General features: G+C 38.2%; 1 protein-coding gene across 5 annotated transcripts in view; it reads right to left on the reverse strand.

The window, feature by feature from the left end:
* Positions 1-26,719, reverse strand: part of phldb2b (pleckstrin homology-like domain, family B, member 2b) — a 45,184-nt gene that overhangs the window by 16,485 nt on the left and 1,980 nt on the right. For 3 of the 5 annotated variants that reach the window (XM_082183602.1, XM_082183603.1, XM_082183601.1), the window contains exons 2-9: positions 20,008-20,076; positions 19,816-19,939; positions 17,201-17,383; positions 11,800-11,919; positions 7,585-8,741; positions 4,136-4,477; positions 1,956-2,093; positions 773-910 (exon numbers count right to left, since the gene is read on the reverse strand). In XM_082183602.1, the coding sequence (XP_082039728.1) occupies positions 773-910; positions 1,956-2,093; positions 4,136-4,477; positions 7,585-8,741; positions 11,800-11,919; positions 17,201-17,383; positions 19,816-19,939; positions 20,008-20,076 (2,271 nt within the window). Of the gene's footprint in view, positions 1-772; positions 911-1,955; positions 2,094-4,135; positions 4,478-7,584; positions 8,742-11,799; positions 11,920-14,567; positions 15,279-17,200; positions 17,384-19,815; positions 19,940-20,007; positions 20,077-26,719 lie in introns of those variants that run through there. The other 2 variants (XM_082183605.1, XM_082183604.1) reach the window with 2 other exon arrangements.

A 26,719-nucleotide genomic window follows, 5' to 3' on the forward strand; every position in this document is an offset into this window, starting at 1 on the left:
AGCTTTCCATCTGATAATACAACTTCATCACTCAAATAATACAGATAATATTCCATCAGATAATACAAATTAACAGCATTTATCTGGAACACAACCAATGAGAATTTTAATAAGGGTGACATCAATAAACTTGAAAAGATAAACTTGCAATAAAAACTATAAAATATTCAACAGTGATGAACTATGGCATTTGACTACAAAATACCTCACAGGGACTTCCACATATAGGGCCTCAAATGAATCAGTGATTCATTTCAGTAAATTGTACATTAGGATGGTTCATATACACTATTGTTCAGAAGTTTGGTTCAGTTTTGGTTTCTAAAGTTGTTGTTTTTGAGTCTTACTCTCACCAAAGCTGCATTTATTTGATAAAAAATTTAAATAAAAACAGCATTTAGAAATCTTATCTCTATAAAAGCTACTTAAATGTCCTAATTGAACTATTGCCTAATCCTGGCTTAGTCTGAGATGTCGGTGTAAGAGTCGGTGACAAATAATGATAAAAATAAAATAATTTATTTTAAAAAAACAAACAATCTTACTTACCCCAAACTTTTGAACAGTAGCATAAATCAAATGGCACACTTTTGACATTTTTATGAACCATCTGAATGAACTGATTTCCTAAAATGAATCTGATTTGCCAATACTGCACACAAAAGAGGACAGTTAAGGAGAGCACATTTGAGTAAAATGAGTAGTGTCTCTACAGTTAGATAACTACTCCTCAACACTGATGTTGAGGTGTTGGCTCATCATGGCCACATACCTGAGATTTTTCTGTCTGCGCTTTGTTCTCGATGTCAGACATCTTTTCTTTAAGTTGCTCCAGAGCGTCTTTCTCCTGCTGTAGCTGAGCCGTCTCCGAATCCTGCTCGCCTTCCAACAGAGCCCGCTCCACTTCCAACTAAACACACACACTCAAACTTAATTTTTAAGTAATTTTTACTCAGTCTAAAGTTCTAAAAAAATCCATCAAAACAATTGAAGTCGCTGACAGTAACTACAGCAACGTATTCAATGATTTTGTGGTCAGCTGTGATGTCATGTCACCACGTTCAGGACCACCAAGAAAGTGCCTCATTTCGCACAAATAAAAAGAGGCCCACATTCTGAGCTCATAAAAGCCCAACCTCATAAAACTACAACACAACACTGACATTATGGGTTTGTTGAATGGAAGTCTTAATGGAATAGCTGACTTAGCAGGAACTGCTGGCACAAGACCAACCAAATAAGAATGCTTTTTGAAGGATCATATGATACTAAAAACTAGATTAATGGATACTGAAAATTCAGGTTTACCATCACAGGAATAAATGACACTTTATAAAACACAGTTCTTTTAAATAGTAATAATAAGATGTCAAAGTAGGCTAATAAAGTAAAAATGCTGTTAGCTACTGCAAGGGACTTCTTATCTAGTTCTTGTTCACTTCATTGCATGATTGTAACATCCATTCTCAGACATCTAAAGTTGCTTGTCCCACCCCAAGTTTCTTCTCCTTGGTCCATTATTTTTTAGACTGACTGCAACAGCCAAAGAAACGCAGTAACAGAAAGAGTTAACAGTGAGAGTTTGTCTGGGCCTTCAAACCTCACTAGAACCTCACAAAGAGAAAGGAGCAAATAGGAGAAATGAGGATGACAGGAGGGGAAAGAGCATTACAGTGGAGGGCGGAATAGAGGAGCATTAAAATATTGAAATCAAATCAGGGATGAAATGTGTAGTTTAAAGGGAAAAACAGAGAAAGTGAGGCTTGAAGTGAGAGAAAGTAAAACAGGTTTAGGCTTGGCAGGTCAGACCTCCTTGTCTAGCTGCGTTCCTCATCACAGCTCCTGATTACTTCGCCACATGCACAACCCTCCCACATAGACACTCTTCTTCCATTACTCCCACCATCCCTGATCTCTCCCACTCCCTATATGTCCAACGGATGTGTCAACTGTACCTCTCTGATGGACTCCTCCATCTGGTTATCCAAGTCTTTGATCTTCAGCTCTAACTCTTCCATATTGTTCAGAACCTGGATCCTCTCCTCCTCTATACGTCTTACGTCCAGCTTTAGCCGAGTGTCGTCCTCAGACACCTGTTGAAAACATGATACTGTAAGCAACCACATAACTATACTCTACAATGCAGTAAGAATTAAAATATATTATAAAAGACTTTAGCTCCGTTCCAAACAGTGTTGTTTTTGTTGACTAAAACTGACTTTTTTTTAAACTAATAAAAATTACTAGCACATGACAAAATTACTAAAACTTAACTAAAATATAGTTTTATGCTGAACCATTTATAATTATTTTTAAGGCCACATGTACAAGACGAGCAACTTTCGATCTTAATCTTAATCGATCTTAAATTATTGTGTCAAAAGATTATAAAAATGCTAACGACAAACCAGTGTTGTTATTATTGGCTATTATTAACTATTAAAAATTGTTTGTATTAATTGAAATAAAGACTAAATAAAATATATAAAACTTTACTTAAACAAATAAAATCAGAAATGTTGTCTTGGCAATTAACTGAAGATTTAAGTTGAAGGGCAAATTTAAGTTGAAGTACTAAAATTACCAACAAAAAACTAATAAAAATCACAAAAATGAAACTAGTAATTCGAAGCAGCACTGGACCATTTCAAAGCAGTCACTTATTAGGTTCTGTTTCAGGTAGGACACTCTGGATAGCTGCCTATGTAGAAAGCACTCGGCAAGGCAGCTCACTAGGCTTTGGAACAGAGCTATCATATGCATTTCTCTTTTCGTTCAGTTATGTATTTTTGTACATTTCTCAGCAGCTTTAGAGAATGTTTCACTCAATTTCTTATTAATGCTGGGTTTTGTATTGACCCATTTAGACATTTAGAACTGCATTCAGGGCTATGTCAGTGCAAGTAGTGTAAAGCCCTTTAATGCAATCCATAGCATGGACATGCCCCCTTCTGGCAGCTGCACTGATCTTTAGCTCTGAGAAACAGGATTCACTGAATGAACACCAACGATGAATGGGTCCAATGGAAACTTTTATGAACAGAGGGGTGGGGAGATACATACTCGATTTCCTAAACCAATTATTTATCTAGGTTTTCAATATCCGTGAAAGGCGATCTGCTTATTTTGAGTTTTATAAGCAACAAGTTGACCTGTGACCTGGAAGAATCCACATGCACGTGCATGAATGATTAGGTATGGGTGAAGAGACTGCCATTTTTCCATTGTGTGAGGCAGAGATCAACCAAACACAATGCGCATGACCCTGCTATATTTGGACAGTGATGTTTATATCTTCTCATCACAGTTTATACTATGGAGGGCCTGTCTCTGAGCTGCTTCGTCTCTTTCTGTGCAGTCTTAAAGGGAATTTATAGTTACTATAAACTGGTTTCTAAGGTCATATTGTGTTCTATAGCATATATCTTTAGATGGATAAATAACAGAACCAACGCATGACTGCTACTGTGCGGAAAGACTAATTAGATTAGTCTATATGGGAGTTGAGGGGAAGACACCCGCACATTCCTTCACGAATTAAAGTGTGCATGAGGTTATGTGCATGCCAAGTAAGGGTGGGAAGCTCTTACAACCGCTCCAAAAGGTCACAGGAATTAGCAGTAAGGAAACAGCCTAGCTTTACAAATGGTTCAATTACCTAACAAAATTAAAACACACACTGTATGCAGAAAAGACTTCCTCCATAAAGCCATAGCGGAAAACAATCTGTCGGAGTAAAGCTGAAGGTCATCTGACTGGCACAGACCAATCAAACAAACACATGACTTCAGGTCCTCTCAGAGTATGATTGTAGAGGCCTGATATGATGAAACCAAAGTCCATGGTTTCTATAAAACTTTTTTTATTTTTATAAATAAATAAATAAATAGATCATATAAAATAATTCATTGTTTAATAAATTAAAATACGTACATTTTAATTTAAATACAGAAATTATATTATATTACATATTACATGGCCCCAAAAAGTATTTGCACATTTAAAATGCCTTGATGCAGTGCAAATGCAATGACTGCCAAAACGTCCCAATTAAGGTGATTTTTAATAGATACATGAAGTCAGTTCCTCTCATTCGTTCATTTTTAAAACTAGCTTAAGTGGCTTTACCAATTACCTTGTTTATCCGTGTCAGCCGAGGAGAAGGGGTGGGGGCGGAGCCAAGGACAGCTGTTGTCTCCGCCCTAAGTTCTCTGTGTCCACTGTTCTTGAACTGTCGTACCCGTCTCTCCTCGCTGCCCTGGGTCTCCCGGGTTTTAAGACCGTAGTCGTTTTCAGCAGAAATGCTGGCTGACAAACTTGCAGAGTCTGAGAACGTAGACTCATCATCTGACACCTGTAATTTCTCCAGCTCCTTGTTGATCTTCTGCAAGTCTGCGACGGCCAAGCCAGTTTTGTCCTGCTCTGCGTGACCCAGCCCAGAACACAGATTGAGGATAGTCTCCAGACGCTGACGTTCCTATGGATCAGACAGAAAGAGAAAAAAAAATGGTTTGACAAAATGCATTCATTCATACACATCATACAAATCAACTAGACAGCTGGTGGGAATAAGTTTGGAAATATTTCTCACCTTTGAGATGCACACAGATTTACCTGCAGCAGTTATAAACATGTCAGCATGAGATTTTTCTCCAAATAACAAATATTTCAAACTAATAGCCCATGGGCAATATAAAGAAGAGCATTACTTCTATTCCTTCAAACATCTTCAAGAAGATCCAATATCCAAACATCTTTGATTCAAACGTTTAAATGAAAAAAGCACATTTGACAGCCCCAAACTGTGGTCAGAGAAAGACCAGATGGAGACAACCAGGCATATACATCCAAAAACAATCCTGGCTTATGAGGGAGTGCACTTGGCTTAAAAACCCCCCCTGCATTTATCGACTGATATGGAAATACAAACAGCAAGTTCAGGCGAGCATTTCCAGAGCCAAGAAAAGTGATCACACAGGTTCATATAACTGTGAATGAACAACCCGACCTGCATCATAGGCACATTAACAGTTATTAAATTCATAAAGAAGACATTTCCTTGTAAACTGAAACCTGGTCCACAAAACAAGCCAGGCATTTTTACGCATTGGCATGGTCCTATTTATCAGAGAGCTCTACTTACCTTATCAACATATCCAGAGGTCAGAGGGCACATGGTGACCTCCTCCTCACAGGAGAAGATCATGCCATCATCAAAAAGATGCTAGGTTCAGTAAAGTTCCTCAGCACAGTATGCATAAATGACAGAGAGACATGAACTCAACAACTTCAGCGCCACACCAAGCCAGTGTCAGAAACACAAACCCTCTGACGGGAGGTCGACGAGCCGGTGGGAAGGGAGATTGCGAATGGGAGAGAGAAAGAGAGAGGGAGATTATGGTGCTCTGTAGCAGAGAGTGAAACTGGACCCAATAAAAATTGCTGCCACTAGATGGGAAAGGATATACAAATAGTGCGTATAAATAGTCATGAGTAATAACAAATATTACTCATGACACGCTATCAGCCCCAATGCATGAGCGAAGGGCAAACTTCACTGGATCCTCTACCAAGGATATGAAAGGCAAAGTAAATAATCCTAAACAATTTACATAAAATTTCTGTATCAATTCAAGGTCAATCTATTGTATCTATGGCACTCTTACATTGTGAAGCTGACATGTTTTAACGGAAAAATGCGTCTCTGTTCACTAGACATTCAAAGTCATTGTTTAATCAGTCAAAATTTTTGCAAGCAACATATTACTATTAATTCATTCATTACGAGTACATATAAAAATAGATCTCAAACGCATGAAATTAATTTGTCCAGTGCTGCTGCCATAGTTTTCTCCCAATATTTTAGACCACATTGGGGTCTGAAACAGAAAAAAAGAAGAAAAAAACACAACCGCACATGCTATGCAACTGTGTGCCATCATTAAATGAATGTTTTCTTTTTTTTTAAATCATGTACAACCAGGGCTAAAGTCTGTAATATTACATTCCTCTGAGAGAGTATGTTTTTCTAAGAAACCCTGTGAAGGTCTATGTGTGGATATACATCTCCACCTGTAGCGGCCTTGTTTTCACTCAGATCTGGCCTTGTAAATATCACCAGCCTGTAGTTGTGGTGCTAACTAATGAGTGGGCGGCCTACGCTGATGGTTTGGCCTCTGCCCAGCAGGGCGGCGCCACAGGTGGCCTCCCTTAACCACAGCGTACAAAAACTCTGATGCCTTTCATTTGAACCCCACAGAGAGCAGCTGAGAAGCAAGAATGGAGCATGTTAGCGTAGGCAATTTGCCAGCATCTTCTGCAGCTGTGGGCGCCCTCCCAGAGAGAGTGTGTTCAGGAGGCCGGGTTCAATGAAAGTGGATGTGGTTCTGGGCTGTCAAGCTGTCTATTAATAGGAGGTTTATACAGCCACACCTCTGCTTGGGTCTTCCACCGCATCCACTACAGAGAACGAGAGGGGCCTTCCTGCACATGGTCTGTTTCTTATAACGGAGTGGAATGCCAGAGCACAGGTTTAGTGGGGAGATTAATTATACTGCTGGTGGGATCCCCTGTATCTGAGCTCCCTCAAGATCCCTTATTGCAAGAAGAATTGAAATATCACCAGCTTTTCACTTGATACCCTTCACAATGAGGAAAGAAAACAGGGTCATGGAGGAGGAATGTTAAATATTTTAGGAGAAATCATATGTTCTTTATATTGGGTGAGTTTTAAGAAGAATGATATGCTTATAAAGAATAAAAATAAAAAGGAAACAGATGATTGGACATGCAAATGTTTGAATTCTTCTCAAATTATATGCGTATTTTGTGTTAAAGTCAACATGAAACAGAATTTAAAACCCATTTTACTTACGTAATGTGACATTAAGAAAAAAAGGGTGAGATTTGAGTCATCAGGAATTGATTGGATTATGAAAGGTGGTCGTTCTATCACAGAAGTCAGTACTTCATTAGATAAGCATTAATCGGCATTAAAATACGGTCAACTATCGTCAGGAGTTAAAGAGGCATATGTACAAATAGTAATTTGGCTACTGATTAATTTGTATGTACCTGACATCAGCAGAAAAGGAATGCCTCTCAGAGGCGGAACAAGTTCTTACATTAGAATTTATGATAACCAGAAACATGTACACAAGTAAATAGTTAATTTTTTTTCATGTTGACTTTAAAGTCGTGATTGAATGGAAGTAGCAATAGATCTTTTCTTCCATATTATGATGTACAGTGAAACGGATAATCGAAAAGAAAAAAAGATGTAGGGCGGGGTCTTGGTTCCATCCACTGGTAATTGATTGGATGGAGGCAGATCTGAATGCAAGCTTACTGTCGATCATAAGTGAGGGGTGGGGTTTAAGCCGATGTCATGCATATGTCACCAAAGTGAAGTCTGTTTTTTCACGTTATGAGGTCACGTTATGACATTGGTTAAAATTATGAGCTCAACAAATATAAAAAAAGAAAAACACAAAAACAAATGCATGGATGAATCATTCACAATAAGATCAATAACATGCATTTAAAGCAACACATCAACAACATAAAGTGACAAAAGTCTCTCACCAGTCTTTCGACTTCCTGTTCCCGCAGTCTTTCATCCCTCTGTCTCTGATGGTAGTCTTGAAGCTCTTCCTTTCCACTGAGAGAGCTGATGCTGCCCTTTCTCTCCCTGAAGCCACTCGGCGGACCCAGCCCTGCCTTTCCGAACGACTGCCTCCTTTCCCCGAGACCGATCTCCAGAGCTTGTGAGGGACCACGCATGGCTTGCCGGTCCACTTCTGAGTAGGAGCTGGTGGAAGTCAAACTCACCTTCTTGGCTTGCCGGGGGCTGGTGGCTTCTTCTGATGTCATGGTGACATCCGGAGGGGCTACGGTGTGTTTGGTACCAGGTCTGGTGGACAGTGAGATGGAGACTACTTCAGAATGACCATTCTGGTGTTTGGGATCAGAGGCTCCAGTTGAGTGTGAAAGATGGCCGTCGGGAGGCCGATAGCTTGGCGGAAGGGTGAGTTGGGCATCGGTGGGTCTATAGAGGCGTGGTAGGGAGCGACTGTGAGAGCTCATTCCTGTAAGTGACCCAGCGGAGTACTTTCGTTGCCGTGGAGCGGGCTCGAGTCCACCGTTACGTCCTGCATCTGGGGTGAGGAATCGACGAGCCAGACGGGGACTGGAAGGCATGCTAGCCGCACCACTACCGCCCCCTGGTGCTGGAGGGAGGGAATCAGTCCCACTGGTGGACGAGCCATTCCACATTAAGAATGCTGAGCCTGAGGTTGCAGCATGGCGACTGTCTGACGTATTGAGGAGCAGACTATCCTGAGATTGGTTCCGGCTCATGGGTCGAGAATAAGGAAGTGATGCGTCACGATCTCGATGGTCGGAACTGCGAGGAGACGGAGGCATGCTGCTGGATGAATGCATTGGCACTCTGGCCACAAGCGGTGGCCGTTCGGAGCTGTACAATCGGCGGGCTTGTTCCTGATATGATATTGGGGAGGATGAGGTGATGGGTGACAGCAAATTGGGTGTGGTGGGTGGAGACTGTGTCATGCTGAAGTAGGAGGGGCTTGAGTCCCCATTGGCTCGCAAGCTGTTTTCCAACGCCTGCTTCTTTTTTTGTAAAGTGTCCATCAAATCGCGGAGCTCAGAGACGGAGCGCATCCCTCTTGAGCCAGAGCCACCCAGACAGTGACTGAAGTCACTGCTGAACTTCAGATAATCTAAAAATAAACAGAAGAAAGGTTCTTCAGAACAATACACAAGAGATTTTTACAAGCAGCTTAATTTTTGAAAAGGTCAGACTATTACAAGCATGAGAAAGTGGTTATGAGAGTTATATAACTGTCTGCTTGGCGATTGTTAACTCCTGGAATTGCTTTAATTGTTTGCAGGAGTACAGGGAGCTCTGACTGCTGTACCTGAGAATCATTTGACCTGCAATGAACTGGAACAAAAAGATCATCAGCTTTCCCTTTGGAATAAAATAAAAATAAAGCCTGTCCGCCTTGCTGTCAAACTATTCCACATGGCTCTACAGCTTAAACTTGCATAAACCTGGTCAGTTAAGACATTATCTAAAAACAGATATTGACCAAAGTCCAACATTTTCTAGAAACAGAAAAGGAAACTGACCAAAAAAGTAAAAAAAAAACTTCCTTAAAGGGACATTGTGTAGGAATTTCTCCCATCTAGTGGTGAAATTGTATTTTGCATTCAATCGAATAATGCTCTCCAGCGCCTCACTTTTTCAAATGCGCGTTGCATCTACGGTAGCCGTTATGTACCTAAAAGCTATGACAGGATGTCTTATAATAGCACTTCGAGTTTTTCTTCGGGTGAACATGTTTGTTATTTAAAACAAACTGAAACTTGAAACAACGAAAAAAAGAATGTTACAGTATGAACTACTGACTGTCAAAAACATTAACTATGGTAATTAGTAGTAATGCCTTCTTTACTCGTTATTTTTTTTGAAGTATGTGCATTGTTAGATATCATCATCATCAGAGCCTTCTCTAACGTTACTTTACTCAATAGCTGCTATTCATCAAAGAGCCTGTTTAACTTTTAACTATAAATGTTCGACTGTCTATATAATAAAGTACACAACCAAGCAATGAAAAAAAAGCTTGTAATTAAGACTGTAACATTGACTTACCTGTCGAGAAGAAAGCAGGCAACTTCAGGGTCTCTTTTGAAAGCTTTCTCCTGCATTAGCTATCCTGACAGTAACCCTTGTTTTTGTAATCTCCGGTCACGTTTCCTTTTACGATCTATTTTGGACTTTTTCGACGACGAGGACTCCTTATCCTGTGACTCATATGTATGTATGAATGAACGGTGTATAAATAACCGTGCAGTGCAGCCTTTTAAACTTGCCGCGGCAGTGACAAGCGCCTCTCACTTCTCTGCTCCTCCGCTTCTGCTGGCTTCAGTCACGTGACGCTGGCTCTAAACGAAACGCGTTGTGGAAACGCGTTGGCCTAGTACTTTTTGTCCCTCTCTGCTATTATAGTTTTTCAAGATGGCGGAACTACATGGAAGCCTCCGTGGACTTACCCGTCCCATGTATATAAAGATAATAAATTCTTCGTTTACGAGGATTAGTCTGAACATTGGCATAGGTATTTGTACACCATTGAGGGCATATTTATGAATAAAAATATAGATTTTAGATAATAAAATACCTAAAAAGCTACACATTGTCCCTTTAATAATTGTAATTTGTTTAAAACTATAATTTAAAATAATGTAGATGATCCAGCACAGGCTAAGAAGAGATTGGATAAAAGATAGCAATGTTTGATTTGGCCTCTAGGTTTGCTATTCTATCTCCCTCCTTCACAGACACAGTTTTCTCATTTGCTTTCTGGACGAGAGTTAAGTTTCAATCCGCCACGTGCCAAGACAGCGAAGATCAAAGAAATCCCACTTCAGATGACTGACGTGAATGCTCATAAAACACATAAACCTGCACATGCCAAGAAAAATCCCTTTATCTCTTAAAGGTGCGTGTGTGCGTACATTTGGCTGGAGCAGAACTTAAATCAAGGAAGAATCTCTCACGTGAACGTAACGAAGGAAACAAAGCAGAAACTGAAAGATATATCACAAGAATGAAAGGTTAAAGGAAAGGCATGCAAGATCACACAAACTTTGACCATACATGGGAAGGTTCTGGCTCACCATTTAGCAACAAGCTCACTTTTTATGGCTACCTTAAGAAACTGATGCATGCTGCTGATGTATACAGTATATACCACTCTGGTAAACTCTAATCCCCATAAACCAACTAGAAAGCAACATAAGGGTTAAAGTTTACCTTATTCCACTATAGTGAGCAAAGTCAGTCCCAGAATGTGTGTTTTTCCCAGGTTTGCTATGTACAATGCACTTTGAGTGAGTGGGTTCACTTTTGTTTATGTGAAGATTCATTCCTGCTGTCTAGCAACACAGTGTGAGAGTGAGAGACCGACTGAGAGGAGGTGGTAATAATTTATGTCGCTCTCTACACCTCACTCAAAACGTTCAATCAATCAACGGGGTGAATCCAAACCACATCTGTTTACAGATCACACATTCCATGAGACAGACTGGCTCCCTAAATGTGTGTGGGTTTGCTTAGATATACTAGAGTTAGTTATCTGGCAAACCGTGTGTGTGTATACACACATATATATATATTAATTAATTAATAAAACATGAAATTAAAGATAAAAATATGTAAACGTGGATTAAAGGCATTTGCATAAAAATTCTTTCAGAAAAAATGGGTGAAATTAAAAAATAAATAAAAACCCTTTAGAAAAAGATTTGTAAAAATCTGATACTAGGTGCTGAGGTGGGTCATATTTTACTACTGCTTTTACATGTGCATCTTTACACAGAAATCGGAGCACAGTTTGCTCCGAGCAGCCTTAACTAGCTGTGTAAAGATGTCTTGTGTGTAAAATAGACGTTTAGCACCCTTAAAAGAGTTCTGCTTCATCAAAGGCTTCGTATCCTATTGCAGACTGTAAAAAAAAAAAAAAAAAAGAGCTGTGACAGGTAACTGAAACCATGTATAACACAAACACACACAGACAGAGAAGATCCTCCATGGACGATGAGCTGGCATGTTGTGATATGGGATACAGGCCGTGTGCACAAAAGTTCAGTGGTTTCAGTTCCTGAGGGCGTTAGGGTGCAAAAGATGGAAAGTTAAAGAAGAAAGATGAAGGAAAGATGATGGTGATGGTAAGATAAGTTGGAACACTTGGAAGAAGGAGGCACTTGTACCTGTGCTGTACACCAGCGGAGAGACGGGACTCTTCTGAGGAAGCATGCTTTTCATACGGTTGGCCTCCTCGGGATGGTTAAAGCGAAAGATATAGGATTTACCAAGACAGAGTGTGTAACCTGCAGAGAGAGGAAAATAAACAGAGAAATCAATCAGAGAAAGACAAGATTAGTGTTCACGTCACTCAAATTCACAGTCCGTTGTAACCGACAGCACTTGAAGACACGGGGAAACTGAAATGTGAAAAAACACTGAAATCTTCAAAACACTGAACCATTGATGAATCTTTCAACCACATAATTTAATTATTCAAGTTGCTACTCAGCATGGCTGCACATACTGAATTTTAAAAGCGTGTTTCACCATACAAACTGACTTATACATAATTTTTTCTCATTTTGTCTTAGTACAGTACTACTTCATGAGGGTCTGGGTCTGTATTTTCCACTAATCTGAAATCAGAGACCACAGAACAGTAGATGGATGCGAGCCCGGAAAAAAGTCATAGAAAGCGGAATAACAGCTCATGGAAAATATGTAGGACCTCTTTTTCCTCCTCAGTGAAACCCCAAAATATTTGCCTCAATGTTTTTTTTGCTGTATCTGAGGATGTAAAAGCAGACAGAACTTATGTGAGCATAAGAAGAAAACAATTCCATCAAAACAAGGATTTTGAATGGGAACCGTCTGTTAATTATCACTGGATTTCAATTCATGAGACGCTTTAAAGAAGCCTTGTGAAAGTAACTTTTAGCCCAGTTGTGCAACAAGATCTCCACATTGTAAAACATGATATGATCAATAAGTCATGGCGGTATGTTTTTTCCATTACTTTGACAAAAACCTATTTCATTATTTTGAAATGTTCAAAAGTTGATACGACTTGAACAGTCAATTTGATAACACTTAAAGGTATAGCGGAGGATGTTTTACTTCCTGGTGGGTAGTCTAAACTATTGGTCCTCCTAATTGTCAATCATTCTGGTGAATCAATCAAACTTTTCAAAAAGTGGAGAGGGCGGGTCTTATCTAAAATTTGGAAAGATCCTCCGCTATACCTTTAAAAATAATGCAGCAACTGAACTTAAGCTTTTAAGTTGAAGTAGGTAGAAATATTATACAGTGCACGTGTTTGTCCAGCACTTTTACTCACTGATGCTACAAACGTCCAGGCTTGTGAATCATTACATGCCAAACCCCTGACATTCTTAAATCTGCCTCACACATTCTGGGGTTTGGTACACTGGCAGAACATTTCTTCAAAGCTTTCTCTGGACTTTCCTTTAATGTGTCACAGAATGGACAAATACAGCTTGAACTGCGGGATGCACTGATTTCATAATAACAGATGGACACAATGTGCAGAAAAATAAAACCCTGAGTCAGTCACTTCCAAAGGCATAACACGTCCAGAGCAACACTTCACAGTCATGAAACAGAAACATAAACAGACACACGTGTGCGTGCACACACACTCATAAGTGTTTAGTCTACACAGCTGTGCTCCTAAGGCTAAATAAATACACTTTTCAAAAGAACAAAGATATACACATCTAAGCTTGGCAACCAAGGTGAATGTTTTGCAAATGTGTTTCATGTACTTCCATGCAGAATACATTTGTGTAGGTTCATAAAAATGTTTCCAAGACTTTCATGAAAGTTTACACTTGTAGTTTATAGCAAGTCCTTTCCTGCCCTTCTGCCCCACAAATGAATCCACAAACACAGCTGCTTCATCTTATAAACTCTCTCTTTTAAAGTCAGGTTTGGATTAAAAATAAGATCCCTTTGATCGCATAATCAAAAGTGCATGTTCCTTTATGAACAGTTCCGTGCTCAAATTATTGGATTAACCCAGCACCACAAGGAAACAATCTTCTGGTACAATAAAACATTTAATATACCTGTGTAATGCTATAAATTAGATGGGAGAAACAGTTAAGATCATAGCATGGATATTAGGTAAATGTTATTTGATAATTAAGAAGAAGGAAAACTTATCTGGCCTTTCGCTCAGGAAACATAAGCGTCACAGTTCATGTGCTGACATGCAAACAGCACTAAGAGAAAACAACAACACCCAACCATATGATACTCTATTTGAGGAAAGCAATTATTACACATGCATGCAGCAATCAAACTTTGAATGGCATCAAAAACTTCATTGTTAAATAATTACGTTTCCTACATTTTCCATTTTGAGTTAAAATTAAATGGGGGTGTCATATTTATTTAAGTAGCCTATTATTTAAAATAATATGCTTTTAATTTGATTATCACAATAAATTCATAAAAAAACAAAAACAACACCCTGACTGACAGTGTGATAGGCAACAGCACTCTTTGTACTTGACAAAACCTTTTCTAAAATACTTTTATTTGTAAATGTAGGAATATTATAAAAGCCAGATACACATAGGCCAAAAACGTGTTACTCAATACTCCATACATGGTCACGAATGTCAATAAATTAACAGGTTAAATATTTACATGTAGCCTATTTTTTTTTATAACATCGTAAAAAAAAAAAAAAGATAAATATTAGTAGGCTTACGCTTACAAGCAGATACAAAAAACAAAGTTTTACTAATTAAAAAATAAGTGGCACTATGACGTGACACTACGATGCAGTGAACGAGCACGTATTGGCGGCGGGCTTCGTTGAGCAGCGTTCGCGTCCTTAACCTGCAGTGTAGATTCAAAATGTCTAAACCACATATCTAATCAATTTGCTGGAAGAAAACGATAAATTAGAAAGAAAACAAACCTTTCAGGAAGTCCCATTAAGCGAGTACCTCAAAGCATGAGCGGAGTTCTGCAGTCAATTAGTGTTTCACGCCGAAAGCCATGACCCGCGTGCGTTTCACTGATACAAACACGCGCGCGTCTCACGCGACCGTTTCACTTTCCTCCTATCCTGAGGTCACTCAGTGAGAATAAAGCAAACGCTCCAAACCCAACCTAAAGGGGTGGTGCTCTTTACATACTCAAGTACAACATAGGAGAGAAGTCCAGCTGTTTCACTGAAGTTGTAACTCGCATTTGAAAGTAAGTAAAAGCACTGTCTTTCAAAGTTGCATACCATGAACATTGGTAATCTCGAAAGTTGTTCTGTTTGTTAAAGCAAACACTTATTTTGTGAAAGGGGAGACTAAACCCCACCCCCTCCATTTTCTTTGTCTACCTACTCGGAGATAAAGTTACCTGATGGAATGTTTAGAGGAGAAGAAACACTATAAAAAATCTATTGTATCAGAAATGTTTATCAAAACACATTCTGCACTTTCTACAAGATATTTTCCGTTCCCTCTGCAGGATTTGCCTGTTGAGTAATAATTTGTGCAACTCTTGACTGAAACAGAAATCAATTGTTCCTCTTTCACAAGGTTGAACATAATCTTGATTAATTTTCTGACCTCTCCACATCATCATGGGGATGTCAGCACAAAACTCCCAGCCGTCATCAATCATCATGGTGTAGACAATGAGAAATCTGATTTCAGTCTGGCTCAAGTCAATTGCACAAAATGTATGATGTACTGTATGTATAAAATATCGTTTTTATTTATAGTTTTCAGAACCCCACAATGATGACAAGGAACCCCCTTTCTAAAATATAGATGCATCTATATATTTTCATGTACTGCATAAAGACCTATTTATACTGTAAGATAATTGTAAGATAATATATTGTTTCTGAAAATAAATGATTGTAATTATCTACATAATCTCATCATGGCAACTTGTTATTATTTTACATTTTGGCGAATTGGTGGCTATAGTTCGAATGAATTCAGATGATCTAATTTGTACATTTATGTACTATCTTATGCCCTAGTGACATGTATGTTTAGGGGTAGGGTTAGTGGACCTTTATGCTTAATATTTTCCTAATAATCACACGTTTTTATACGATTCACATCATACAAATTCATATGAAATCACCTCCTCATAACATAGTTACATTTTCCCAGGAAATCAGGTTGGAATTATTAATAAAAAATATTATTATTAGAATACAAGAGAAATATTTAAAACATTGTAATTTGTATAGAACTTTTCACAATTCATATTGTTATTAGAAAATAAGCCAGTCCGCAAGCTAATGAAGATAGTGATGAAGAAAAACTTTCTAGAAAGATACAAGACAAATAAAAACTTCTTGAGCATATGATTGATTATGAGCATTTTGACGTAAACAATCTTTTTTTTCTACAGTGTGTATATATATATATATATATATATATATATATATATATATACACTTATGTTTATATATATATAGGCCTATATATATATATATATATATATATATATATATATATATATATATATATATAAACATTAAAAAAACATGCACTCAGCGGTCTGTTTTTAATAATACGGTTTCTGCTATTTACATACCAGACACCTTAGTCAGGATTAGATAACTACCCAACAGACTCACATAGTCTGGAACCGTCTAATAATAGATTGAGTCTGACACCAATCAAAGAATTTGCCAATCAAATGAAGTTTTGCAATTGCCCGGGGGGACGTGACTCCACTTGTTGCGTCACAGAGAGTGGTGGAGGTGGAATAGACCTCTTACTGAGCTCTGCTGATTATTACCAGTCCTATAGCTTCTGTGCTCAAAGCATTTAGAGTTACGGGAGGTTAGCCTCAAATATATACTATTTGTTTTCTCATTGACAGCAGAGCATCCTTTTAACTAGCATGTGGCTGCTTGTTGCAATGCAAATGTATAATATGAGTTCCTTCACAACTGGGTCTCTCTTCTAAAAACATTCAAAAACGAAAAGAAATTTGTTTTAATTTGCATCACAGTCGTGCCTGTTGACATTCCCTCCAACGGAAACAAAGACAAAAGTTGAGGACCCATCTCGCAATGCTGTCAATATTTGTATTTCGGGACTGAAGAGTGTCAGAATAAGTCTGGTAAATGTTTATCTGACTCGCTCTCACTGAGATGTGAAAGAAAATGAGCATGGAGAATGATGGATCATTTGTTGAGGAACTCGATGAGGCTAAAGAATGCAGGAATTATGGGAAAATACAAGCTTGGGTTGAAAAGCTGAGCTCGGGAGCTTACTCTAACGCTTCTGGAAGCTCTGAGTCACAGTGTCGCATTAAGAAAAGATCCAAAACCACACCAATTAAACAATGATTGACGTCCAAAACCAAAACCCTGCTGGATAGACACATCATGCATTACCACTATAACACACTTCATTCCCAGGTCATAAACCTCTTCCCCTTTTAATTTACTCAGACACTGTGTTGTCCAAAGCAAACAAACAAAAACATGCATGCAATGCATGATGGTTCTTTGTTGTGAATGCATTTTGCACTTTTTTCAAATGCGCTGAAGTGCTGCAGTCATAATTCTGTTGTGGTTACCTTGCGTGAGTTGTGTGGGTCTGGTAACAGGGACTCCATCGAGCGAACACAGGTGTCCGCATGGGTCAAGAGTGACGAACCCTCCTCTGTTCTCAATCCTGCAGTGTTCTGCTTCAATGCCGGGACCCTCAATAGTGATGTCCTGAGGTACAGGGGCATCGTCACGGCCTATACGTGTCACTCCTGTAATAAAAATCAACTAAATATGAAGTATGAAGCATTTAGTGCTGCTGATTTAAATTAATCTGGAGTGTAAGAAATAAAGACTGTAAATAAATACATTTATGCAATGTGGTTATCTATGTTTTAAATCAGTTAATCTGTAAGACAGTTACTAGAAATAAAAATTCTAGTTATTTAGGGTGTGTTGGGATACATTTACACAACAACGAAAAGTTTTTCCTTCGCGTTTTTCGCGGACAAGCGACAACGTCAAAATGATACCCGTTCACACGGATCAGCGAAAACAAGTAAAAACTCTGAATTATGCATCCCAGGCCAGTAGGTGGCGATGTCACTTTGTAAAAAAAACACTACGGCGCGACTGAACACAATACGCGTCACTGTTTTCATAAATTTGTGTTTTTGTTGTTTACACGGCAACAATAATGGTATCGTTTTCAAACACTTACCAATAATATTTTTGTAAAATATATTTAAAAAAATTCTTTGGGAATACAATAAAATTACAATAAAACTGCTGTAAATATGTATTTTTAATTTCATTGTCAAATTAAAAAACAGTCAATAAACAGATTCAGACCTAATCTCAATCCATATGTGACCCTGGATCACAAAACCAGTCAAAAGTAGCACGCCACCGCCACGAGTATATTTGTGGCAATGCGCTGATTTCACGCAGCCGTTATTTTGAAATCGAAAGCGAGGCTCCGGTGGGAAGAAAACCGGAAGTGTCGCCTTTAATCACAGGAGAGTCGTGAATGCGATTGCGTATCGTTGTGTTTAATGATGTTGTGTCAATTCTAAAAATGTACATACATTTCTTTCATACTTTAGACTATATACAGTGAAATTCATTTATAAATAAAATATTTTTTTTATATATAATTCAGAATGTAAAAAAAGAAGCAGAAATGAACTATATACATATCCTATGTTGAATATTAACATCCAATAGTGTAAATCGCGGCAGCAGCTTCAGGTTGGTAATCCAAGGCATTGTTTTTTATCTTTACTTCCGGGGTTCTTCCCACCGGAGCCTCACTTTCGATTTCAAAATGGCGGCTGCGTGAAATCAGCGTATAGCCAACAATACATTGTATGGGTCAAAATTATAGATTTTTCTTTTTTCTTCAGATTTCAAATAGTTGTATCTCGGCCAAATATTGTCCTATCCTAACAATACATCAATGGAAAGCTTATTTATTCAGCTTTCAGATGATGTATAAATCATGGGACTGGTTTTGTAGTCCAGGGTCACATATTACATGAATATTACGGGAGTCCCTAAGGGGACATTATGATGGAAAATACATGGGAAGAATTTTTCACTCACAAATCTTTTGCATTCCCCCGAGAAACTTTCCAAAAGTTTTGTTAGGATATGCTAAAGTTTTGTTAGGATATGCTAAAGTTTCGCAAGCTAACGCAAAAAGATTGAAATATTATTATTTTTTCCTCTCATATACTCTTGTTCAAGCTCTAAAATTGTAAGTAACTAATGCAACCTCACAAAATGAAATCTGACAATGCATACTGATGCATACAAAATCTTCTGCACTGTCGCCAGTTTAGTTATTTCAAATACTAATGTGAATTATGTTTTTTGTCGTATTTGCACCAATTTTGTCTGGAGTCATGTTGCTGGCATGGAGATGTACTTTTCCAATGAATGGTGTGTGTGTTTTTGTTTTACATTTCCACTCTTCTCTGACCTCTGCTGGCTCACACACTCAACCAGTGACGCAAAGCGCCCTCATACAGTTTTATTTCAACACCTCACAGTCTATTACTAACGGATATGTTCAAATATTTGCTCTTTTTAAAATCTAAACATAATTAGACTGCCTTAAAATAGCAAGTTAAAATCAGTCGTTGTGTGTGTCCAGCACTATAGCAGTCCTGTAATACTTGTGATTTTATTACTCAGTCCCACGGGAGGAAGTCAGCTTGACTCCTTCTCCTGTCTCTATTCTGATAGGTTGCACACTTCCTTTCCTGAGCCATTCTGAGATTGCATTCCAGAGTTTACCATGGTGACCATGATAAGAGGGGCGAGGACTGAGCGGGAGCTTTATGTTTGCAGATGTTGTCATTAAGACAAGCTTGACACCTGTGTGTAATCAGAGACAGGTGGACCTGTCTTCCTGCCTCCTTACGTTTCTTTAAGGTAAAGATTAAATAAGACGTATTGGGTTCTTGCTTTGGGAATATTTGCATCAGAAAATCCCCATCATTCCATCCTCTTCCCTATGATAACCTAAGTGCACTAGCAAAAGCCGCATCCCCTGTTTCATGAAGGCATATATAGACAGAGGGTCTTATTTACAGATCTATTCTTTGCAGGCCATTGTTCATGGTTATTTGGGGTTGTGGTGTGAGAGAGGGAGATCGAGAGATAGTTCAAATCAAACAGAGAGAAAAAACCCACATACCCTCCTTTAGAGGTAGCAGAGTAATGGCCACACTCAGCCTTCCGCTTCCCAGGCTGACTAGGTGAGGGGTCGTTGTTTGTACCTTCAGTCCTTTTCCTGTGTCAATCAGGTCCAGTGGTGGACTCTAAAACAGAGCATTAGAGCATTAATAGTTCTGACCTCAAAGAAAAGCTGAACAATTGGTCCACTAACCTTAGGAGAACCAAGGCTCTGATCTGACTCCGGTTCGAGGACACTCGCTGGGCAGTTTGACTGTGTATCCTGTACCACACAAGGAGAACAAAGGGAATGATATGTTTTAAACATACACATACTTTAAATGTAATCGTTAAAGGCTTTACAGATTTAAAGAGATAAATTAAAATGTTGGCATCATTTACTGACCCTCATGTTGTTCCAAACCTGGGAGGGGCTGCTGTCTTTTACTTTCATTTTGTATTTGTTGGTTTATTTATTAAAGTCTTTAAATGTTCGCCGGTTCCCGCCTCCTCCTTCCCACAACAATGAAAACTGTGTTACAGATGGTAATCAAACAGTTGACGGTAGCCATTGACTTCCATAGTAGGAAAAAAATTATATGGAAGTCAATGGGTGCCTTCAACTGTCTGATTACCAACATTCTTTAAAATATATTTTGTGTTAAACAGGAGAAAGCAATTCATACAGGTTTGGTACAACATGTTGGTGAGTAAATTATGAAAATTTTTGTTTTTGGGTGAACTATCCCTTTAAATCCCACCTCAGAGACTTTATTTGTTTTTAAGTGGAACACAAATACAAGATTAGCTGCATGGTCATACTACTCTTTTTCCATACAATAAAAGTAAATGCAGACACGGTCAGGCTACAAAAAATGCATAAAAGGTTTATATTCCTTCTATATACACTACCATTCAAAAGTTTGGGACTCAAAGTTCTTAAAAAAAAGAATATTGTAAAAATATTATTACAATTTAAAATAACGGTTTTCTATTTGATGCTAAAGAAACCTCGAAAATGATTTTAAAGGTCTGGTGGAAGGGAAAGATTTTTTTCTGTGAATAAGGGACATCAGTTTAGTTCTGTGGATTCAGAAGACCTGGAATCTAGTTCATAAGCATGAGTAAATATTTTAATATTGTGCTTTTTTGTCTTTTTTTAGAGCTCAAAAGTGCCTCAAAAAAACCTTTAACTTTATATGGAGAAGAGCAACATGAACATTCTTTAAAAAAATTGTTTGCTTTCCTTGGAAGGAGGAATAATACAGGTTTGTAAAAGCACGATGGTGAGGAAATAATGACAAATTTTACTGTTTAGAGAATTATATAATACTGCAACATGGTGGTTTAGATCATGTGAAGTTTACTTATAGCAAACAATTGATGGTTATCTTTCAGTTCTAGTTTAAACACCATTGAGTGTATCCAGGTAAGGAAAAAGCTATTATGTTTAATGGCAGTCCAGTAACAAGATAGATACCACAGACACTCACAAACAGTCCCTGAGGGCCATAAACATCAGAGTGAACATACTTACACTCTCTAATCCAGCCGCCACACGTAACATAGGTTGGAATGTGCGTGAAAACAATTCCAAAAGGGCAAAAAAGAGAGTGGGAGGAAAAGGCAGGAATTTTCCATGTCTACTATTTCCCATGAGTCATTGGGAGTGTTTGGCATACCATGCCACTGGATATGTAGTGAGAAATGGCCCTTGCCTTGGTGCTGACAGTTGCAGTTACCATAGAGAGGAGGGACGACATACAGTACACTGCAGCTAACCCAACTCACCCAAACAGACACACAAACATGTACACAGATGCCCCAAAATGTATATGGACACTTAATGTAATCATTTCAATGCATTAAAAACAAAATATCAAACCAAGTGGTTGCAGATGCCATGCTAGACTGCAGAACTAACCTTAGTTTTCTGAGCCATTTTTTCAAATTGGTTACATAATGATTTTTGTACAAAATTAGTTTTGTTCATGTTTCAAAATTTAAACCCTAGAAACGAGGGTTTGTGCTAATTTTTTTAAATAAAAATATATTTAGATATATTTTGCAATACATTTAAGAGTTTCTTAAGGGCCCACATATACTTTTTTTGGTTTCTCCAGACCTGAAAACAGCCATTCTTATACCATTCTTTAATGTGCTATTCCTACTCAGCCTGAGAGGAATATTTGACCATTATCGCCTCACGCTGTTCCCGTTTCCTCAGATACAAAACTGACTTCCTGAATAAGGTCACTGCTGTTCAAACACCCTAATTTCCAATTCACACGCCAGGGTCCAATCAGATTGCACCTACAACCAAGTTTCTATACTACTTCTGCTTATTATAATAGTAACATGTTAGCAGTAGGCTATTTTTGCTAGTAAGTTTACACCCCTTGCAGAATCTGTAAGATTTATGATTTTTTTTTTTTAAGTGGTCATAAATATTCTTTTTTTTTTTTACTTAGCACACTAATAAAGCTTCTTTTTTTTTTTTTTTATAAATAAAACAGACATTTACATTTGCCTCAATAAAATCTTTAATAAACAAGCATACAAGGAATGAGAAATTTGTAAACCTTTTTTTAGGCCTTCGTATATACACTATTATACTGTTCAAAGTTAGTGGTCGGTAAGATTTTTATATTGTTTTGGAAAGAAGTCTCTTATGCTTAACTACCTGCATTTATTTGATAAAAAAAATTCAGTAAAAATGGTAATATTGTGAAATATTAAAATTTAAAAGAACAGTTTTCTGTCTCAATATATTTCAAAATGTTGTAACTTTCTAGTGTTTTATCATCTTCAGTGTCACATGATCCTTAAGAAATCATTCTAATATGCTGATTTGGTGCTCAAGAAACATTTCTTATTATTATCAGTGTTGAAAACACACGTGCTTAATGTTTTTGTGGAAACCATGATATTTTTTTCAGGATTCTGTGATGAATAGAAAGTTCAACGGTTCATTTGAAATACTGTAGAAGTTTTTAATGATTCCTTGCTGAATAAAAGTATTAATTTCTTTCACAGTAGTGAACGGTAGTGTATGTAGATAAGGTTATTATGACCGCCGCTAGCATAGCTAGCGAAAGCGGTCATATAGGGATTGTCAACGTTTTTTTTGGGGGGTTTTTTTTGTCATCTACTGAATTTTTCGTCAACGATACCAGGGACACCGAAACACCGGGGAACATGAAATTTGGTGGGCATGTAGCCCCACTAGACTTTTACGGAAAAATTTCGTTTGGTCCCCGGGGGCCACTCCCCCCCCCGCGCTGGGCCCCCCCAAACCCCAAAAATGCAGTTTTTCCTAAATAACTACCTGAACCGTGGCACAGAGGATGAAGACATTTTTATGGTATGTTGGTCTTAAGGGCCCACATCAACCTAGCCCATAATCACTTTTATGTGCACATTTAGTGACTGTACACTCATCGGCCTGTAGATGGTGGTGTTGAGCGAAGGGTTGCTGGTTTAGGATGATACTGTCACACACACACATGCAGGAATACAAACAAACGCAAGCATGCACACACACTGACATCCACACGCACAGACACACACCCATACACACACATACAAATCCACATGCACAGACACACACACACAAACACACACATGTACGCACGCATACATACACGCAGAGACACACACACACACACAGACACACACATACACAAACACACACACATACACACACACACAGACAGACATGCACATACTACTACTTTTTTTAGGTATATACATAAACACGCAATACAGCCAAATTGCTCCACGTCATTTATTTTTGTGGAAAGCCAGTGCAGGCCTGAGCGGCGGTCATATTTTGTACCGCCATGCGGTACATCTAGTTTATACTATAAACTCTCTTGATTTAAAGTAAACAGAAATACTGCATTCACTGCATTCAAACTAAGCTTAATTCTCTCTGAAAAAGGTCAACTTTATGTTACTTAAGTCCTTAAAGAACCTTTAGACCCTAAGTTCACGTTTGGCCACGTCCCAAGGGGGCACTTGACAATAACATGACCCACTTTATAGCTTAACAACAACTGCACATGAACCATAATCCCCTTCCTCAACTTTCTTTGCCCTCTTTTCAGACGGGTAGACAGGCATGCTCCTGCAGGAATGTCCCAGGTGTTTTGCTTTTGAGAACCCCAGGATGAAAATACCAGCTACATTCCTCTCTAGCACCTCTCCGTCCAATCAGCTCTTAGGATTATAGATGTGGGCAACTGTGGGGCGATAAGAGCAGGTTTGCTGTTTACACACAGGCGGATCTTTGTTAGGTGACCCTGACTATGGCTTTAATCGTCAAGACCTCTTGATGCAGGTAAAAGCTGCAATGTTCAGGCATGTTCAGGCATCCACAGCAAACAAAGAAGCCAGGTCTTTCATAAAGACTGCGGTGGGTTAATAACATGCAGGAAAGAAATCAAATGGGGGAAGGAAAAGGGGGAGAGTGTTAATTTGAAAACAACATTTGTTTTATGAGCCACTGAGACAGGATGAAAGATAAGACTGTGGAGAGAAAGACAGAAGTGTTACGAGAACATTGAGACGTCAGATCTATGATGAAGAAACAGAAGGAGCAGACAAGGCCAAAATCTTACACAAAGGGCTTTTTGAGTCCTTTTGCTTTACGCAAGGCATGATGTGGGAGGACATTCCTGACAACTATCAGCTCAGCTGTAACGCACATGGGACGATCAAAGAAGGATCACACATTTCATAGTCTCGCCCAGAGCTGCAGGACGGGTGGTGACAGCCACACACAAGTTTAGCATTTCGGCGGACGGGTGGGAGATTTAAAAAGGGAAACGGTCTGTCAACCTCCCCCTGTTTTCATTCCTTTCCCTCATCAGATCTAACAAGAACTCTGGCAGAGACATGGTTGCTTTCCAGGTCATTTCCAAATGAGTTTGAGGTAGGCTGATCTTGGTTGTGATGGCCGGGTTCATCTTTTTGCCCTACATATAGGGGCTATGTTCAGAATGGAATACTATTTACTGTATACTGCCACTCTTGAAAGTTCTTTGTTGACATTGATGGATCCTTTCCATTGCAAGGTTCTTAGATTACTAAATTGTTCTTCACCCTATGAAAACATGCTTCCTTTAAGAGTTATTTACTGAAATGCTCTTTGGGGAAACCGAAATCGTTCTTCTATGGCACCGCTATTCAAAATTACAAATTTAAGCCATTATAACACATTATAAAACAGATCCTTGATTCTGATTGGTTGGGCTGCGTTTGAAGCCGTTGTAAATGACTCTCCAAACCTGGCTGTGACCTCATTAAAATAAGTATTTTTTAAAAGCAATAAGCCCTGTGAAACCGGGCTTTACAATGAATTTAGAAAAGCTAAGGGGGTTTTAGGCACTCCTCTCCGTGTCGTGTCTAACAACTCCCCTTAGCTGTTCTAAATTCACTGTAAACCACGGCTTCTTGAGCCTTATTGCTATGATAAAAGCGTCAAACATATGCATGTTACATTATCACATGTCGTCGGGGTCCAGTTATTATCTTGGAAATAAAATGTTTTAATCTTTGGCAGTCCAATAACAAAAAAAGAAAGTCAAATAAGAGATATTAAAAGATTGTGAATGCAGGCTGAATTTATAGTGTTATATTAAAGAGAAGCCATGACATGACATTCCCTTTTATCAGGGGTCATTATCTTTTGATTAAAGTTACACACTCGCATCTTAACAATATCCGCATTGAAAGCCCATCTGATCTCTCAAAGGTGACAAAGCTGCGCTGCTTATTTAGTCCAGTCTGTCACACATGTGACAATGATCTCATTGTGCCTGGACCTCAGCTTAATATGGGATTCCCTTCATGGCATGCAGCTCATTAACCAAGGGTTGAAGCAGCCCCCTTGCTTCCCCTGGACACACTCAATGATGCGAGATCTTTTAGGTAGACAAACCACTCTCTGTTCTGAGTTTCCTCCCCTTCTATAGTCTTTCACTGACTATCAGGCCACTGAAAATCATTATGTTGCATAAGGAGGGTGATATTAATGCTGTTATGTTTAAAAATAACAATAGTTATCTATAAAGACTGTAATTATGGAAGCAATTTGGAACAGTTTGTAGCGGTACAGGGCAAATGTACTCGCAGATATTTAGCTTTTTAATAAACGACTTGAGGAACTGAATAATAATTCGCCTGCACCATTATAATGCAAGATTTTTCAAATTGTCTGAAAAAACATATTAAAACCTTTTAAGTCATTAGTCCCAAATTCCAAAGTTAACAAATGAAAGAGTGTGGAATGTTGTTACAGCTGCATCTGTCTGCAGGGATAAGAACTATAAGGAAATCCACATTAGGCTGCAAAACCTTATGTAATATTATTTTAACAGTATTCCTCTCAAGCAAATATTTCTTTGAAGAAGCCATTACCATCATATAGAGCTTTTTACACATATAGGTCAGTTTACAAACTGAAGCTAACTCTTTGTTTCAATAATATTTATTCCTTAATATTTTGTATTTTAAGGCGATTTCTTGGTACTAGATTACTAAATGATGCACCATTTATTTAATAAAATGCAAATAGTAAAAAATAAATAAAAAAAAAATCATATTATTTTCAATCAAGTTAAAAATGGAGCAAAGGTATTTAAATACCTTAGCCCTATATATAGATATTTACAGAGCTGTGTATTCCTAGTTGCATTTAAGAGTATTTTCAGACATTATTACTTACTTTTAATAGGTTTTGCATTTGGATATATATTTAGGTATTATCAAAGACTACTTCATTGTCCATTTAGCCTTTTTTAATCATGTCCAAATTTTTCTGTGCTCATACAGCAATTGCCATAAAAACCACCAAGTTTCGTACTATTCAGACTAAGTAAAAAATTTAACAATTTGAAACTTTTAAACTGATTTTTATTAAA

The sequence above is a fragment of the Leuciscus leuciscus genome (genome assembly GCF_965113295.1).
Source record: "Leuciscus leuciscus genome assembly, chromosome: 11".
NCBI lineage: Eukaryota > Metazoa > Chordata > Actinopteri > Cypriniformes > Leuciscidae > Leuciscus > Leuciscus leuciscus.